At 41.0% G+C, this 16,464-nt stretch overlaps 3 protein-coding genes across 4 annotated transcripts; 1 reads left to right on the plus strand and 2 right to left on the minus strand.

Annotated features, from left to right (window-relative positions):
* Positions 1-758: 758 nt before the first annotated feature.
* Positions 759-2,909, plus strand: LOC137936061 (cytokinin riboside 5'-monophosphate phosphoribohydrolase LOG8-like). Its single transcript, XM_068780587.1, has 7 exons — positions 759-854; positions 941-1,038; positions 1,187-1,217; positions 1,377-1,476; positions 1,693-1,763; positions 1,866-2,009; positions 2,744-2,909. The coding sequence occupies exons 1-7, from the start codon at positions 759-761 to the stop codon at positions 2,822-2,824; spliced, it is 621 nt and encodes a 206-aa protein (XP_068636688.1). The 3' UTR covers positions 2,825-2,909.
* Positions 2,910-4,498: 1,589 nt separating this feature from the next.
* Positions 4,499-6,533, minus strand: LOC137936711 (uncharacterized). The gene has a single exon (XM_068781550.1). It carries the CDS (start codon positions 6,323-6,325, stop codon positions 4,712-4,714), a length of 1,614 nt encoding a protein of 537 aa, XP_068637651.1. The 5' UTR covers positions 6,326-6,533; the 3' UTR covers positions 4,499-4,711.
* Positions 6,534-7,589: 1,056 nt separating this feature from the next.
* On the minus strand, positions 7,590-16,248 carry LOC137937052 (uncharacterized). 2 transcript variants are annotated; one of them, XM_068782087.1, is made up of 8 exons: positions 15,748-16,248; positions 14,786-14,878; positions 9,324-9,535; positions 8,691-8,835; positions 8,527-8,599; positions 8,189-8,335; positions 7,990-8,115; positions 7,590-7,908 (listed from the first exon to the last, which is right to left on the minus strand). In XM_068782087.1, exons 1-8 carry the CDS (start codon positions 16,029-16,031, stop codon positions 7,813-7,815), a joined length of 1,176 nt encoding a protein of 391 aa, XP_068638188.1. In that variant the 5' UTR covers positions 16,032-16,248; the 3' UTR covers positions 7,590-7,812. The 2 variants fall into 2 exon arrangements, with proteins under 2 accessions (XP_068638188.1, XP_068638187.1); XM_068782086.1 differs by having other exon boundaries at positions 15,745-16,248.
* Positions 16,249-16,464: the final 216 nt, after the last annotated feature.

The raw sequence follows: 16,464 nt of genomic DNA on the forward strand, positions 1-16,464 counted from the left end.
CTAGAAAAAGAAAAGAAAAAAGAAAATGAGAGACAAATATAGTTTTTCTTTTAGTTATAATATTTTTTATCTTAAAATTATGAAATTTCAAGAGAAAATAAAAGAAATAGAGAAAAATTTTAAATATTACTATTTTTTTTCCTTTTTCATTTTCCACGTGTATCCAAACAAGAAAAATTATATTTCTCTTTCATTTTCTCTCTCCTTTTTCAAGGACATCCAAACAAGAGAAAATAAACCTCTTTTCTTTATTTTTCTTTTCTTTTCTTTTCTAGGGTTCTAAACAGACCCCTAATGTTTTGGTTAAAAAATATTACCATTTTTTTTTCTTTTTCATTTTCCACGTGTATCCAAACTAGAAAAATCATCTAAGCAGCCAAATCTACTTCATAAGCGCACTGACGATTGCTCCGTATTTACAGAGGTTACCTATCAGGATTTTGATTTTTATTAAAAAAAAATCTTTATTAAGGTAGGCAGCCTCACAAACAACAAGATGCATCTTTATCGAAGATCAGACTTAAAATCATATGTTTTTTTACGCGAAACTACAGAAAACAATTGAATACAAACATGTAGAGAATCTCTTCTTTGACTCTACCACATTAATACACAGCTCATGAACATCAACTGTCACATGGAGCAATAGACAGGCAGCCCTACATAGATTACAATATAGCATAAAAGACACTCCTGAACAACCTTCACCCAACCAATCCATTAAAAAGGAACTTGCTTTATTTGTTCTGAGAGAGGTCATGGGCAAGTTCAATAAGCTCTGTGTTTTCTGCGGCAGCAATTCAGGGAACAGGAAGGTTTTCAGTGACGCTGCTCTTCAGCTAGGAAATGAACTGGTTAGTCTTTCTCTAATCCATTCTCCTGCTGTTCCAGATACTCTCATCTCTTTGCTGCCTTTCCTAATCTATACTAAGTCTTACAGGTGGAAAGGAAAATAGATCTGGTTTATGGGGGTGGCAGTGTTGGCCTCATGGGATTGATTTCCAAAACAGTTTATGATGGTGGATGTCATGTACTCGGGTAAGAGGAGATATTCTTTTGTTTCCTTATTCTACTAATCGATATTTTTAGTTACAGAGAAATGTAATGAAAGTTAAAGACAAATCAGAATACCCATTTAACATTGTGAAGTGAATGTAACTTGTTTGTTTTTCCTGTCTGATGCTAGAGTTATCCCCAAGGCTCTAGTGCCAATTGAGGTATGAGAGCTTTTTCCCTGTTAAAAGCAAGCCAAGAATATTTTCAAACATCTTTCTTTGAAGTAGTATATATTGATTTGGTGTACCTGTATCTTCGACTGAGCAATGAGATCTACTTCCTTTCCATCATTTCTGTGGTACTAAAGAAACCTTACTCAGATATCAGGCCATGCGGTGGGTCAAGTGATAATTGTACCTGATATGCATCAGCGCAAAGCAGAGATGGCTCGTCAGGCAGATGCTTTTATTGCTCTACCAGGTGCAATTACAGAAGGATTTGCTTTAAAATGCTTAAGCACTAGAAGTAAGAAAAGAACAAGACAAGAACATTCTTATTTTCCATAAACAAATTTTAGCAGATTATAACAGTAACTAGAAACACGACACATTTTCAAAAAAAGAAATAAGAAAATAGAAACATGAAACTGCAATACAAGAACGAGATCCAGTACAATAATGCTTCTTTACCTCTCAGGAGGCTATGGAACCATGGAAGAGTTGCTGGAAATGATAACTTGGTCACAGCTTGGAATCCATACAAAACCAGTGAGCTCCTTCACTAAATCTCCAATGCTCTCTTCACTTTAGGATAAAGATCTCAGGCACCTGGAAAGTTCAACTAAAGCTGAGAATCTGCTGTGTTCACAGGTAGGTCTCTTAAATGTTGATGGATATTACAACTGCTTGCTGGCACTCTTTGACAAGGGTGTGGAAGAAGGATTCATAAAGCCTTCTGCTAGGAATATCATTGTGTCAGCACCAACAGCTGAGGAGCTGATAAGGAGGATGGAGGTGGTATCAATCTTCTGTCAGTCTAATCCATTTAATGTGCAAATAGTGAACGGATATCATAAGCATCAGTAGCATGCTTATAACATAGAAAGCTTTTAAAAGAAATAGAAATAATACATTGAATTCTAGTTTGAGTTGAACTGTTTATCTGAAGTCAGGCAACAAACCCACCTACTTCTCAATTAACATACTCCTATAAATGTGTGCAAGCAAACCAAAGAGTCCCACCAGATGGCCGGTTTTCATTAGGCCTTCCTCAGTTTCAAGAACAATGTAGTCCATGAGTTATCTCAGAATCCAAATCAAAGATGGATATCATTACCTAGATGAACTATACAGTCTATGGCTTCCTGCAGAATAAGACCTCCAAGTAACTTACGTGGATCCTAAACAGATGCAGGTTGTGGCTTCTTCACATCCAATGAGAGCCAGGGGTGCTCAGCATAACCTCTTTTTTAAAATAAAAAATCGAGGGATGGAGAGGGAGATTCACAACCCTTGGAATACCAAGAGGAAAGGAATTTCCAACCCCATTACATGTTGGCAAGATTTATCATCCTCAGCGTCACAGATACATCTTTAGAGCACTAGTGCATATAGTTGGAATCAACGGTACCTTCCCAGCATCTATATTAGATAAAGATGTTCCCAACCAGGCTTCAAATCTTACAACAAACTGAACTTCTTCCTTAACAATATCCTGACTTTCAACTTCCTTTTCTTGGACCTTGCAGGAATATTCACCTGTGCATGACCAAGTTGCCTCAGCCAACAATTGGACAGTGGAAGCACAACAGATCATCCCAAATTCCTGAAAAAATCCTGTGCAGCAGCTCCATACTCCTGAAGTGAAACATTACTTTCTAGCCAACCACCACATATTGATTTCAGGAATTTAATATGAAGAGCACTTTAGCTTCAAAAACCATGAGTGCCACTGAAATACTTTTGAATATCTGTATTGTTTTTCAAATATTTCATTTATTGAGGAAAATAAATACAGAAAGTAATACATACTTGATAATGGAAAAAAAAAAAAGCTTCAGAACTTTGTACATGAAATTGCACACATGTCAATAAGTTTCCAGTTTGGATCTACGAACTGCCCATTGTCAAGGAGTGAGCTTCATCTTAAATCTTTCCACCACCATTCATAGAAAAAAAATTCCACCAAAAGCCAGAAAAAAGATGCAGCATAGAACCAGAAACAACGTGGGAAACAGGTATAGCTCCCCAGCTGTAGTGGGTTTTACATGACCATATGGTTTCAGAAGAAACAAAAGATGTTTCAAAGAATACTAAGCCAATAAAGGCTAAAGCCTGCTGAAAGGTTAAGAACAGAAAGAAAGCCTTATATACAGTATAGAAGCCGCACACCACAGCATAAGAGTGGAGTAAGTTAGCATATAACAGGGAGATGATTTTAAAGAAATTTTAAATATTACCTCAATTGTTTCTTGTTGTTGGACCCACATTCCGAGATCCACAAATTCAGCGGCTGATGTACTTGCTAGGCAGGGAGCTACCCTACAATCACTGGTTGTAAGGGAAATGCTCCCTCAAACTTTGTAATTTTCTTCTGTTTTATTAATACATCTTTATCAAAAAAAAAAAAAATATATATATATATATATAACAGGGAGATGAATGTCACTAGTCAAGGTAAAAGACATTGGTAAGTTTCAGTAGCCAAGAGAAAACCAATTGCAAATCACCAGCCAAGAGTTAAGTGAATGGTGAATATCACTAGTCAAGAATGAACCCACATATTAAAGATGATCACCACTAGCTGGACACCGGAAACGTTACAATTAGTATTTGGGAGGTCTTCTACATACACCCTCACTTCTTTTACAACAGAGATGAGGCATCCAAGAATTTCATTCACAACATGCTACTTTACAACCACAAGGAAGAAAGGCTTGCTCTGTCACAGGAATTATAGCTTCAAAAGACAATGAAAGCAGCATCATTCAGGAAGATCTAAAGCTAAATATGGCAGCATTAAGCACCCATGAGGATTATGCTACCGCATAAGTATGCATCCAGGAATACTCTGAAAATATTTCAGAAACTGGTAGGCCATATAAATTCCCCTTCCCAGCCATATTGAGACCAGAGTGCAGGACAAACATATTTTGAACCAAAGTGCATATATAGCACAAGACGTGGTGAGTTAGCTCTATAAGGTAACAGCCTTTTGGTGGAAATCTGCTTCCTCACAGTTCAAGATTATTTTTCTAAAATTGGTATCGTGATTGTTTTGCAAATTGTATTTCAAAAGCTGTGATCTGGGGCCAGCTTGGGTCAGTATTCCACAGTGACTGAACCCATGACACTTAGCTATTGACTCACAAATTCTCCACTAAGGAACATACCAAAAAGTTAATGACAAATGACTGACACCAATTCATCAAAAGATTGTTCCTACCTGTAGCTATCAACTCTGAACAACTTTTTTTCTTTCATGCCTGAGATATGTAATCAACAGCCATATATATAGTAGAACATGTTTGATAAAAGAAACCAATCTGAATACAACATTTAAAAGAGAAATTAATTGTACTATTTAACCAATACAAAAGAAAAGGGATACATCACTGATGTGTAACAGGAAAATTCCCATTTTTTGAACCCAAAAAACTAATCAAAACGTAGTAAACAATAAATGTCAATCACACTAACCAAGATTCACAATTAACTCAGCAAGTACCAAACCCATCTTTACAGTCCATTGTCAAATGATTAAAAGTTTCCACCCATGTCTTTGCCCTGTACAAAACCTCAGTATCCACAGCCACTCTCATATAACCATCAAACTCCACTGGCCTGCCATCGTTAAGAGCTTTTGTCTCATTGTACCACTCGCTTGTATTTCCCCACAATTCTTTAAAATCATCCAACAAATAAATCTTAAACTGTGACCTCAATTTATCAAAGTAATTGTAAAACAGCTCGTTAGTCGCAATATATAATTTCCTCTGTGGCGTAATCAACTGCTTCAGCTTCATCAGGAGTGCATCAGGAGAAGTATCTCTATTCAGATTAGGCCACATTTCCCTGTTCTCTGCCTTGGCTCCCCTAACCACATGAACAGCATCAAAATCCCAGTCTAATTGCCCACTAATCTCTGAAACTATATTCATTAACCTCTTCGATTTCCAAATTGCATGCCAAGGTCTTTGAACAGACTTAGCAGCAGGCCCCTCACAGACTCTATACCAATAGTTCTCTGGCTCCGGCGCATCAAATTGTCGCCAAATGATAGTGCTCTTATCTTTCTTCAATTGCATGGGGGAAACCTTGTAGCTGGCCACCTTACGGATCGATACCCGCTTATTTTTCTGACGCCGGTCCGAAATCTTCCACTCTCGCAAGAATTGAGCCTCTTCAACCACCGAAGCAACTTCTTTTAGGTGCTCGAAATCAAAATAATATCTAAAATCCTTACCTTCCTCATCTTTGTTACTAGCATTGTAAGTTGCAGCCAAGCACATGCTCAGATCCATAACGAAAGTACGATTGAGGTACTGTGCCTCACCTAGACCACACAAAAAGCTCCAGAGATAGTGATTCATGGACTTGCAGTAGTCGCCCCCGCGCGAGTAGTACAGATACTTGCCTTTGCGGAAATTAGCCTCCGATCCAAGGGTAGGGATCGTATCGTTGATGTCATCATCCTTGAGAGGAGGAGCGACCGTGGAATTGAGATTTTTTGGCGGCCGCCGGGCGTTCTTGCCGGAATGCCAACCGCCGGCGCCGGCGACCTTGAGGGTGCAGCCATCCCCGAAGTCGAGCGAGAAGCGACGGAAGTCCCTATACTTGCGCCACGACTTCTCCTTCTTATTGCGAAAGCGCCAGGCGACGTCACACTCATTGGGCTTGGATCCGGCAACAGGGGTTCGATACTCGATGAAGACGATAGATTTGAAGATGTTGAGATTGAAGGCCTGAATGGCGGGGAGGACACGCGGATCGGAGCAGTTGAGGGGAAGGGAGGCACCGTCGGAGCAATTGGAGGAGGGAGCAACAGGCGAAATGGGGAGCAGAGAAGCTTCAAAGGAGGGGGAAGGCGCGGGAGGGAGAGGAACAAGATCTTCCCCGGTTTTGAGGAGGGATTCATCAGTCTGGAAGGTAGCGTTCTCGACGGATGAGAAGACTTTGGTGAGAGCTTTGGAGGATTCGAGCCAGGGATCTGGAGGTTGATAGGTAATGGCAATGACGGTAAAAATAAGGACGGAGAAGACAAAGAATGAGAAACAGAGGTTGCTGATGAGCTTGATGATGATCTGGCCAATGGGCTCAGTGTTACTCATTGCCGTCTGAGAATGTCGAAGTACGCACAAATTCTCTCTCAAATAGAACAGACAAATGAGCTGATCAGCTTCCTTGCTTTTCGACTGGAGTTACTGAGCACCGGCTACTGGGCTGCTGAGGAGAGAGAGATCGACTGGAAGTAGGAAGAAGGGGAAGGGGAGAGAATTGAGGGCATTTAGGTTTCAATTTTTCACCATTCAGTCAACCAGATCTCTGACTACGTTCTGGCTACTGTTTTTCGGTCCCTAATATCTAATTTGGGCTGTCTGAGAGCAGACAGAGTCGCCCGTTGGATCAGAGGGACTCCAGAACCCGACCGACCCCAATAGCTTCAAACGTACTCTAAATTATGCTTAATTTAATATATCAAATGTATAAAATCATGTTTGTTTGTACTTAACAGCACACATCTGTCATAATGCTCATTACTTGTAACGATATAAAATTAGCCTCGGTAACATTTAAAATTTCCATTTACATAAACCTATGGAATGGGATCCAAAGGGATATCAGGCGGGGAAGGAGGAGGTGTTAGGCAATTGGTGGAAGGTGAGGAAAAGGAGTCATTTGGAGTAGAGGAGTGGCCCCTATATGTCATCAAATCTTCAATGTTAAAAATGGAGCTAATACTCGAATATGATGGCAAATCCATAACATAAACATTTTGACCAACCTTTTTCAGCACTTAAAAAGATCCAATACTATGAGATTGCAACTTTCGGGCGGGTCCACTAGGAAACCGATCCGCTATAATCTGAATCATAACATAATCACCTACTTTAAATTGTTTATGACATTAAAGCATATCGACTTGAAGTTTGTATTGGGAATTGCTTGTTTGGAGTCTTTTAGCGATTTTAACATGCATATCAACTTGAAGTTTGTATTGGGAATTACTTGTTTGGAGTCTTTTAGTGATTTTAACATGCATGTCTTGATTTCTACATGCAAATTCTGTAGCAGACTCCGAAACCCTAACATGAGGTAATACAAGTATGAGATCTAATGGTTTCCTAGGCTAATAACCGTGGACAACTTAGAATTGGCTCATATCAATTGACCTGTTGACTGAGTGATTGTAAGCAAATTGTGCTATCAAGAGAACCAGATACAAGTGTTGTGGTGCTCTCCTACAAGGCAACGAAAGAGGTTTCCCAAGCTTTGATTAACAACTTCGGTTTGACTATTAGTTTGGGGTCGTAGGCAGTGAAAAATATCAATTTGGTACCCATCAAATGCCGGAGCAAACGATTTGGTGCAAAAGATACAATATGCCATCTGGAATACGATGCAATATCATTGTAATTTTGTTCACTGACCAAGATGGTATTGGAACTTATTGAACTTGCTTCCCTCCCAGTTATAAATTGCTTTGAAAAAAAAAATTAACATAACAAAAAATTAATACAATTTTTTTTTTACATCCACCTGGTAATGCTATAATCTGCAGTGTCAAAAAAAATTTTAAAATTAAAATAAAGCACAATCATGTTATAGGTCTTGTTGGAGCATTAGTTTCTGTTCCGGAGTGCCGAGCCACAAACGACTCTACTAGGGGGTTCACGAGGTCCGGTGCCTCATCCTTCATGTAAACAAGGAATATTTAGCAAGAAGACACCCATGGAAAGCATCATAAAATAGGATTGAGCAGCGGGAAGGATACCTGTGGGCAGTGGCCAACATTAGGAAGGACAACAAAGTCTTCAACCGTGTCAAATTCTCCATAAGCTTGCCCAAGTTCAATGGGTTCCCATGGATCCTTGTCTCCCCATGCCACAATAACTGGGCACTACTTGAAAAAACGAGAAAATAAGTGAATTAAATTTGCATGACGAAGAAAGTGGTACAAGTTCATATCTAACCTTCACTTGGGGCAGAAGTTCCTCAGGGAGGGGACCATCCGAGTAACAAATGAATTCCAGAAAAACATCAGCGGCTCCAGGCTCAAGACCTGGGAGCAGGATTTTCTCAACCAGTTCGTCTGTCACCTTAGATGTGTCATAATAACACTGAATACCAAATCATACTATCCATCATATCTCTGTACCACAAATATCATTATGCATGCAATTGAATTTGTTATACACAAACACCCAATGTGTCATATCCGTAGATGATCGAACCTAATATCTTTTCTACAGCACGTATTTCATGATAAATGCCCATGAAACTTGGTACATCTTTTGTGACACAAAAGTACCTGACTAAGAATACTTTTAACTGATTTTGGTGTGGCAACAGCTCTGTAAAAAACTTTACCAACTTCAGTATTCCTGTCATGACAATGTATACCTTATAATTCTGCTATTAGGATGGGCTCAGCGAGATCCAAAACTTGCATAACACTTAACCATCGAGATATACCTCAATAAACTTTGAAAAGATCTAATAAATGGTCTCCCATACCAAGGCTGTTTCTTTATGTGAAGCATACGCAAAGATATGTTTAACAGAATAATGCCCTTACAGATCTGAGGATCCATAACAGCTGCTTGAAGACCAACAAGACCTGATAAAAGAATACAAAGTTTAGAATTTAGAAGCTCTCTTACTGTAACTCTTCAAAATCAACATTGACTGCCTCTGTTACAGTCATCCAGCCATTAGGTAAATAGGCATTGGAGGAGTCCAGTTCAGGAAACCAGTTCGGAGGGGAAACCTATTTGAACTGTATATGAGATGAGTAGCGAAATTCAAAGCCACCACATTAACAATTAGAAGTAAGAGAGCAGCTTCAGATGGTGGTAAGAAGGGAGAGTTTGGTGGTAATAGTTAGAACTTGTTTTAGATGACCATGATAATCCAAGTGGGGATCATTTTAGATCATCTCCTATTTTTGGGACATCAATCTGTTCCCTGGCCTCATATTGTCTCATAAGTTCTATATGCATGAATATCAAACTGTAAAAGTAGTACACAACAGCAGGCCCTCCTCTCAAGGATCACAGCAATTCCGAAAAATTCTTATATAAAACATGGAGTAAAGAAAAGGCTTACCTCCAATAGAGTTGCAGATGAAGAAAGCTTCATCTTTGACAACATCAGAACAGAAATCATTCAATTGAGCAGCCCATGTCTCAAATGTGTAGAAGCTATCATTCCCAACATCATGTGGGTTTGGTTTGTCAGAATAGCCATAACCAATGAGATCAATTGAGTAGACCCTGTGTAATTTTGCAAGAAAAGAGAGATTTTTCCTCCAATGGTCACTGAGAAAGCAAAGGAAAATTGGAAAACATATGAGTGACATACAAAGCTTGCCGAACTCAGATAAAAACAAATAAAAATCAGAAATAATCATACTCAAAGTGCAAAGATACCTAAGCAAATAAGAAGTCATGATGAAGCTCAGGCACAGAACCTGATGTATTACTTGAAACAAAATGTTTGTCTTAACGAATTTTTTCATTCAAAGGAAAAGGTTAACCCCATCCAGAACAAAAAACCACAAGTAAAATACGTACAAGGATAACAGGGCAAAGAGATGAGAGGTGAGAAGATTGGAAAATTCACCACACTCTCGGGTGAGTTCTTCTATGTATTTATAGTTATATGTATATCAATTACAAAGATTACAATTGATTACAAAGGATTGTGATTTGTACAAAATAGGTATGATGGAGCTTGATTAGCTCCTGTAATTGGGGAGCATAATCCTCTGTAATTGAATGTCCTAAACAGTGCAGTGTTCTGTTTTGGCATGATCTTCAACAGCCCCCCGCAAGCTGAGCGTCGGATTAGGACAGACGTGTAGCTTGAATCGAAAAAACTGAAAGAGAGTCCGAGAGACGCTTTTGGTGAAGATATCTGCAACCTGTAAGTGGGAGGGCACGTATTGAGTGCGAATCTTGCCAGCAGCAACAAGTTCTCGTAAAAAATGAATGTCTAACTCAACATGTTTGGCCCTCTTGTGGACAATAGGGTTGGAACTCAGGAAGAGAGCGCTGTTGTTATCGAATAAGAGAAGTGGCCGCTCATGGAGGGAAACTCTGAGATCACGAAGAAGATGGGTGAGCCAGATAAGTTCAACGGCCGTGAGAGCAAGAGCACGATATTCAGACTCACAGCTGGAACGAGAAACCGTAGGTTGCTTCTTTGCACTCCATGAGACTAAGGTATCACCAAGGTAAATAGAGTAACCTGAGGTGGAGCAGCGAGTGTCAGGACATCCGGCCCAATCAGCATCAGAATACGCAACTAAAGTTCCTGGTGAAGCGGATGGACGGAAGGACAGACCATAATGGAGAGTACCTTTGACATACCGAAGAATGCGTTTAACAGCAAGAAAGTGGTCAGTAGTGGGAGAGTGTAAAAACTGACTGATTGAGTTGACAGCATGAGCAATATCAGGACGCGTAATGGTCAAATACTGAAGAGCCCCAACAATGGAGCGATAAAGAGTGGGGTCCGAAAACAACGGACCAACAGAGGATAATTGCTGAGAAACCACCATAGGAGTGTGCACAGGCTTGCTCTCAAGTAATGTAGCTCGGGCAAGGATGTCGCGTGCATATTTCAATTGACTGAGGAAGAGGCCATCAACGGTTGGTGTAGCTTCAAGACCAAGAAAATAGCTGAGTGAGCCCAAATCCTTAGTAGCAAATTCAGAATGAAGCTTCGTGGCAAAGCTATCAAGAATAGAGGGATTGTTGCCCGTAATAATAATATCATCGACATATAAGAGCAAGTAAAGGATGTCAGAGTGCCGATGAAAGACGAAGAGTGAAGGGTCAGCACGACTGCAGTAGAAGCCAAGATGAATAAGGAAAGAGCTGAACCGCTGAAACCAGGCTCGAGGAGCTTGTTTGAGGCCATAAAGAGCTTTCTGAAGCTTGCAAACATGATCAGGAAAACGCGGATCAATATACCCTGGTGGCTGTTCCATATAGACTTGCTCATTTAGGGTACCATTGAGGAAAGCATTTTTGACATCCAATTGACGGAGAGACCAGCGATTTGTGACAGCAATAGAGAGCACAACCCGAATAGTGGTAGCTTTGATGACAGGACTGAAAGTGTCAGTGTAATCAAGACCGGGGACTTGTGTGAACCCCTTTGCAATGAGACGAGCCTTGAAGCGCTCAATAGAACCATCAGGCAAGTATTTGGTCCGAAATACCCATTTAGAACCCACAATATTTGTATGAGCCGGACGAGGAACCAAGAGCCAGGTACGGTTATTTCGTAGAGCTTGAATTTCTTCATCCATTGCAGTTAGCCAGGCAGGATTCTTGGCAGCAGATTTGAACCCTTTAGGCGCAGTAGCTGTCAAGAGAGCATAAAGGAGACCAGAAGAGCCAGAGTAGGCAAGATCAGCCGAGTGACGCGGTTTAAAAATTCCAGCCTGAGCACGTGTAAGCATAGGATGAGACCGCATTGGGAGTGAGTCAACAGGAGCAGGAGGTCCAGTTGGACCGGAAGCAGCAGGCGGCAGAGGCGGTTCTGGAAGCGAATCAGTAGCCTGCAAAATCTCATCCACAGGATCAGGACAAATAACACAGGGACGAGAGCTGGATGGAGTAATGTGCGGGGAATGAGGCGCCGGAGGAGATGGGGACAAGACAGTAGGAGTTTGACCAGGTTCCAAGAAGTTGGAGAACTGGAGAGAGGAGAGAGATTTAGCCTGAGAAGATGCTAAGAATGGGAAAAATGTCTCATCAAATTGGGCATGTCTGGTGATGTATATGCGAGAAGTAAGGGGATCAAGGCAACGAAAACCTTTATAAGATGAGCAATACCCCAGAAAAATACATGGAAGACTACGCGGGGAGAATTTGTTAGGCATATAATCACGTAAACAGGGATAAACACGACAACCAAAGGGATGGAAATTTGCATAATTGGGAGAAAAACCAAAAAGAAGTTCAAAGGGGGACTTACCGTTGAGAAGTGGGGATGGCAATCGGTTGATGATGTAGGCAGCAGTGCTAAAGGCAGCAACCCAGTACCGAGTAGAGATGTGAGAATGAAAAAGCAGAGCCAAACCAGTTTCAGTGACATGACGATGTTTGTGTTCAGCACGACCGTTTTGAGCAGGGGTTTAAGGACAAGATAATTGATGATGAATACCAGATTGACGAAGGTGATTTTAAAAAAAATTGCTTGTAAATTCAGCACCACCATCACTTTGGAAAATTTTAATACGAGCAGAGTGTTGATTTTCCACAAATTTTTGAAATTGAAGAAAAATATCATAAAAGTCAGATTTCAATTTTAATGGATAAAGCCAAGTAAAGCGAGAAAAATCATCAACAAATAAGACATAGTAGACAAACCCCAAGTTTGATGTTACTGGAGACGGACCCCATATATCGCAGTGAATTAACTCTAACACATGAGATGATCGTTTTTCGTTTCGAGAAAACGGTAAACGATGACTTTTGGAAAGTTGGCACGTGTCACATAATTTAGGAGAGGGTAATAAAGACGTAAGAAAAAGTTGACCTTTTTGATTTAATAAAGAAATGACAGAATGATGCACATGACCTAGACGAGCATGCCATAATTCATACGAGGTATGGAGAATTTTATTGTGCAAAACAGAAAGGAAGGCAGAGTTGCCACGCTCTAGCACATATAGACCTCCATCACGTCTACCGATTGCCACCACCTTTCCCGTTTGACGATTCTGAACAGTAAAAAAATTATTAGTAAATGTAACAGATAAAGGATAATCATTAGTCAATTTACTAATAGATAAGAGATTTTTGGTAAGGTGGGGAACGACTAAGACATTTAAGAGTTTGAGGTTTGGGGAATGGGAGAGATGACCTGTACGGGTAATTGGTAGGGACGCCCCATTCCCTACAATAACCCGATCCTTACCAGTGTAGGGGACAGACTGGTCCAGTGTGGAGGGAGAAGGGGTCATGTGGGCTGACGCACCCGTGTCCACGAACCAGTCAGAAGACGCATTTGGTTAGGACAGGGAGAGCGTCGAACCAAAATTTTCGGCGAGCTGCGCCGACTGCTCCTGCGAGGAATACCTTTGGCGACACCGATTGGCAAAGTGGTCGTCCTGACGACAAATCTGACATCTCGGCGGTCGGCGACGATGATTCGAGTTGGAACGACCCTGGCTGGACGAGAAATCGCCGTGGTGGCCATGGCTGGAGGAGTTTCGCGAACCATTTCCAGAGTTCCGGCCATGATAGTTGCCGCGACCGCGATTTGGGCGAGAAGATGTGCCAAATCGAGAGGAGGAGGACTGATTTGCCATGAATGCAGCAGTAGGGGGCATCGGGCTGTCCAACAACGTCTGAAATAGTTCGAAGCTTTCGGCCTTCGAAACCAAATCGGAAAAACAGGGGAGAGGTGTTTGCGCCATCTGGGCGGTGGAGAAGCTGGAGAAATCGGGGCCAAGACCGCGAAGAAACCAGTGGACTTTGTCGGTTTCGTCAACTGGTCGTCCAATAGCATGAAGCTGATCGCACAGAGCTTTGAAAGCTCGAGCGTAGGCGGAGACTGGTCGATTTCCGCGTTTCATCAGTTGGAGATCATCCTTGAGGCGAATCTCCCGAGCTTTTGATCAGTGGCTGAAGGAGTTTTCAAGGGCACTCCACACCTCCCGAGCGGTGGTCAGACCAACGGCTTCGGCCATGGCCTCTTCTGACATAGAAGATAGCAGGAGGCTGAGGAGGCGTTGGTCTGTCGCCTTCCATGCCAGAAATTTTGGGTTTGACATCGATGAAGTGGAGGGCTCAAACGGCGGTGGTGGCGCAAGAGTGCCATCCACATGGTTCAGCAAACCTTGACTGTCAAGAAGAGGGAGAAATTGGCTCTTCCAGAGAAGATAATTTGAAGAGGAGAGCTTGATAGTGATCATATGGATCAAGGTGTTGAATGGGAGGAGATCAGAGGAGAAATTTGACGCCATTGGGCTAAAAGGCTCGAACCCGTTAGGAAAGCAACCCCACGGATTTTATACAAGGACTGGCCCAGTCGATACAAACACAAATTCCAACACTCCCCCGCACGGGAAAACCCATGGACAAATTCACCGGAAAAACCCGGGACAAACTCCTGGAAAAACCCAGGACAAATTCACCAGAAATACCTGGGACAAAATTCGGTGGGAGCGGGACTCGAACTCGGGACCAACCTGCTCTGATACCATGAGAAGATTGGAAAATTCACCACACTCTCGGGTGAGTTCTTCTATGTATTTATAGTTGTATGTATATCAATTACAAAGATTACAATTGATTACAGAGGATTGTGATTTGTACAAAATAGGTATGATGGAGCTTGATTAGCTCCTATAATTGGGGAGCATAATCCTCTGTAATTGAATGTCCTAAACAGTGCAGTGTTCTGTTTTGGCATGATCTTCAACAGTTGCTAGGTAGTATAAAAAGATGTCATACAGAGAACGAACCATATGACCTTTTCTCTGAAATTTAGATACCTAAAAAAAAAAGTTGCCTTTTAATGGGAAGCAAAATGTACATAAGATTCACCTGTTTGCCCCAAAACCATGAACTAAAACCAGTGCAGGTCCGTTGTTACCAGCAAACTGATAGCGAATACGGTAACCTCTCCAGATCCATATGCTGCAAAAAGTAGATTAGACATCAATTTCTGCAGCAGAAAACAAAATTTGGCTATTCGGATTAAAATAAATAAATATCATGGAATAACTGCATATGAATAAATTTATGTTACTGATATTAGATTTACATAGTCAAAATGAAGTAAATTATACACTTGAAGTAGAAGAGAGAAACCAGACTCTACTGTGATACCTCCTCCAGTAAAGACCCCACCATAATAACTCTTCATGTTCCTCCTTGTTTTGTTCACTTGCTAAAGTCCACTTTCCTAAGGCTGGTTCTCAGGATTGTTCTTAATGTTTGAGATGAAAATGGATTTTTCACATCTTAATTCGAGCACTTCCTATAAAGTGTCAGTAATGTTACAATTTACCAGAAAATTAGCATTTTATGAGAACATAGGTAGTGGGTCAAAGTCTATTTATGTTGACGTTTCCTCGCTTCTGTCACTCTAAAAACCAAAGCAAGTAAAAAAACAAATCAACAAAGTGAAATTGGTGGCTGAATGATCGCATCTTTTATCAACTGTAGCTCGTTCTAGAAACATGATTTGCAAAACAAATACGCAACGCAAATCTTCCACTTATTTTAATTTTTCAGAGGATAGCACAGAATCAAAGCATGCGCTCAAATGAGACATGAGTTGTCGACTAGCTTCCCCAAGACTAAAACAGATGCCATGATTTGCAGAAAATTTGAAAATGTTGTATTAAGGAGCTCCTGCCTGACACATGACGCAATAATTCGTCCACAAACTGAGCTATGTAACCCTATATTGTACCAAATAATAAGTCAGGAGTTCAATATGCGCGTCATTGCAGCCAGCAATTTGAGCAAAATTTAAAGTTCAGAAAGAAAAACGGAACTACCAGGTACGGACTTCCAGCTTTTGATCTTCTGGACTCGATATCCGACCAGCGAGGTTATTTTCCTCAGTTGAGTCTACTAAAGAAGCAGCAAGATAAGAAGTTGAGTGGTAACCACTTGAATCTAACTTGGAAAGAGAAAAATTCTTGCTGGGAGTTATTCTGAGAAGATGCCTTCTTTTCGGCAGAAGCGGTCCTGCAAGTATTCGGCCAGTATGAGAACTGGAAGCATGACATTCAAAACCGGAGAAGGCAACAGCAGGACTAGATGTCGCCATTAAAATCATAGTCTAGAAGAACCAAAATTTGAGCTGAAAAACACAAAGATTTGCAATTCGCATGCTACCATTTTAGCGGGGAAGTAAATGTAGGGGAGGCGTGCCCCTGGCTGTCAATCGATTGTACTCTGTCCGCTTTCTTGTGGTTGGAGTTGGACGTTAAAGAGTGACGGCTCGTGCTCGTGCGCGTCAGCTAGGAATCGAATGGGCTGGAATCTGGGACGGAACTTGCTATCAACCGATCAACAAACTTCAAAGTAGGAGCAATTATTCATTATGAGAAATTGCTTTTATGCCTCAATAGTCCCTTATTACTCTAATTTTCTTTCAATTCGAAGTGATATTATATTGCAGGCTTAGGTGGTACAAGGTTATATATGAGGAAGAAGAAGCTCAAGATTCTTCCATTCATTGAGATTTTGAGGACAACATATAATAGGCA

Source organism: Aristolochia californica, unplaced genomic scaffold, assembly GCF_029961685.1.
Source record: "Aristolochia californica isolate CCGP_79_NKW_82.1479 unplaced genomic scaffold, dmAriCali1.0.hap1 SCAF_7, whole genome shotgun sequence".
Classification (NCBI taxonomy): Eukaryota; Viridiplantae; Streptophyta; class Magnoliopsida; order Piperales; family Aristolochiaceae; genus Aristolochia; species Aristolochia californica.

What these genes read in the sequence shown, in the direction of transcription:
- LOC137936061 (XM_068780587.1), top strand. Translation starts at nt 759, where the DNA reads ATGGGCAAGTTCAATAAGCTCTGTGTTTTCTGCGGCAGCAATTCAGGG. An exon ending in TTCAGCTAGGAAATGAACTG is followed by an intron (nt 855 to 940) that starts GTTAGTCTTTCT and finishes TAAGTCTTACAG; the next exon opens with GTGGAAAGGAAAATAGATCT. An exon ending in TGCTTTTATTGCTCTACCAG is followed by an intron (nt 1,477 to 1,692) that starts GTGCAATTACAG and finishes TTTACCTCTCAG; the next exon opens with GAGGCTATGGAACCATGGAA.
- LOC137936711 (XM_068781550.1), bottom strand. Translation starts at nt 6,325, where the DNA reads ATGAGTAACACTGAGCCCATTGGCCAGATCATCATCAAGCTCATCAGC.
- LOC137937052 (XM_068782086.1), bottom strand. Translation starts at nt 16,031, where the DNA reads ATGATTTTAATGGCGACATCTAGTCCTGCTGTTGCCTTCTCCGGTTTT. An exon ending in CATCTGCAACTCTATTGGAG is followed by an intron (nt 8,836 to 9,323) that starts GTAAGCCTTTTC and finishes TTCTTTTATCAG; the next exon opens with GTCTTGTTGGTCTTCAAGCA. An exon ending in TTAAAAGTATTCTTAGTCAG is followed by an intron (nt 8,336 to 8,526) that starts GTACTTTTGTGT and finishes TTTGGTATTCAG; the next exon opens with TGTTATTATGACACATCTAA.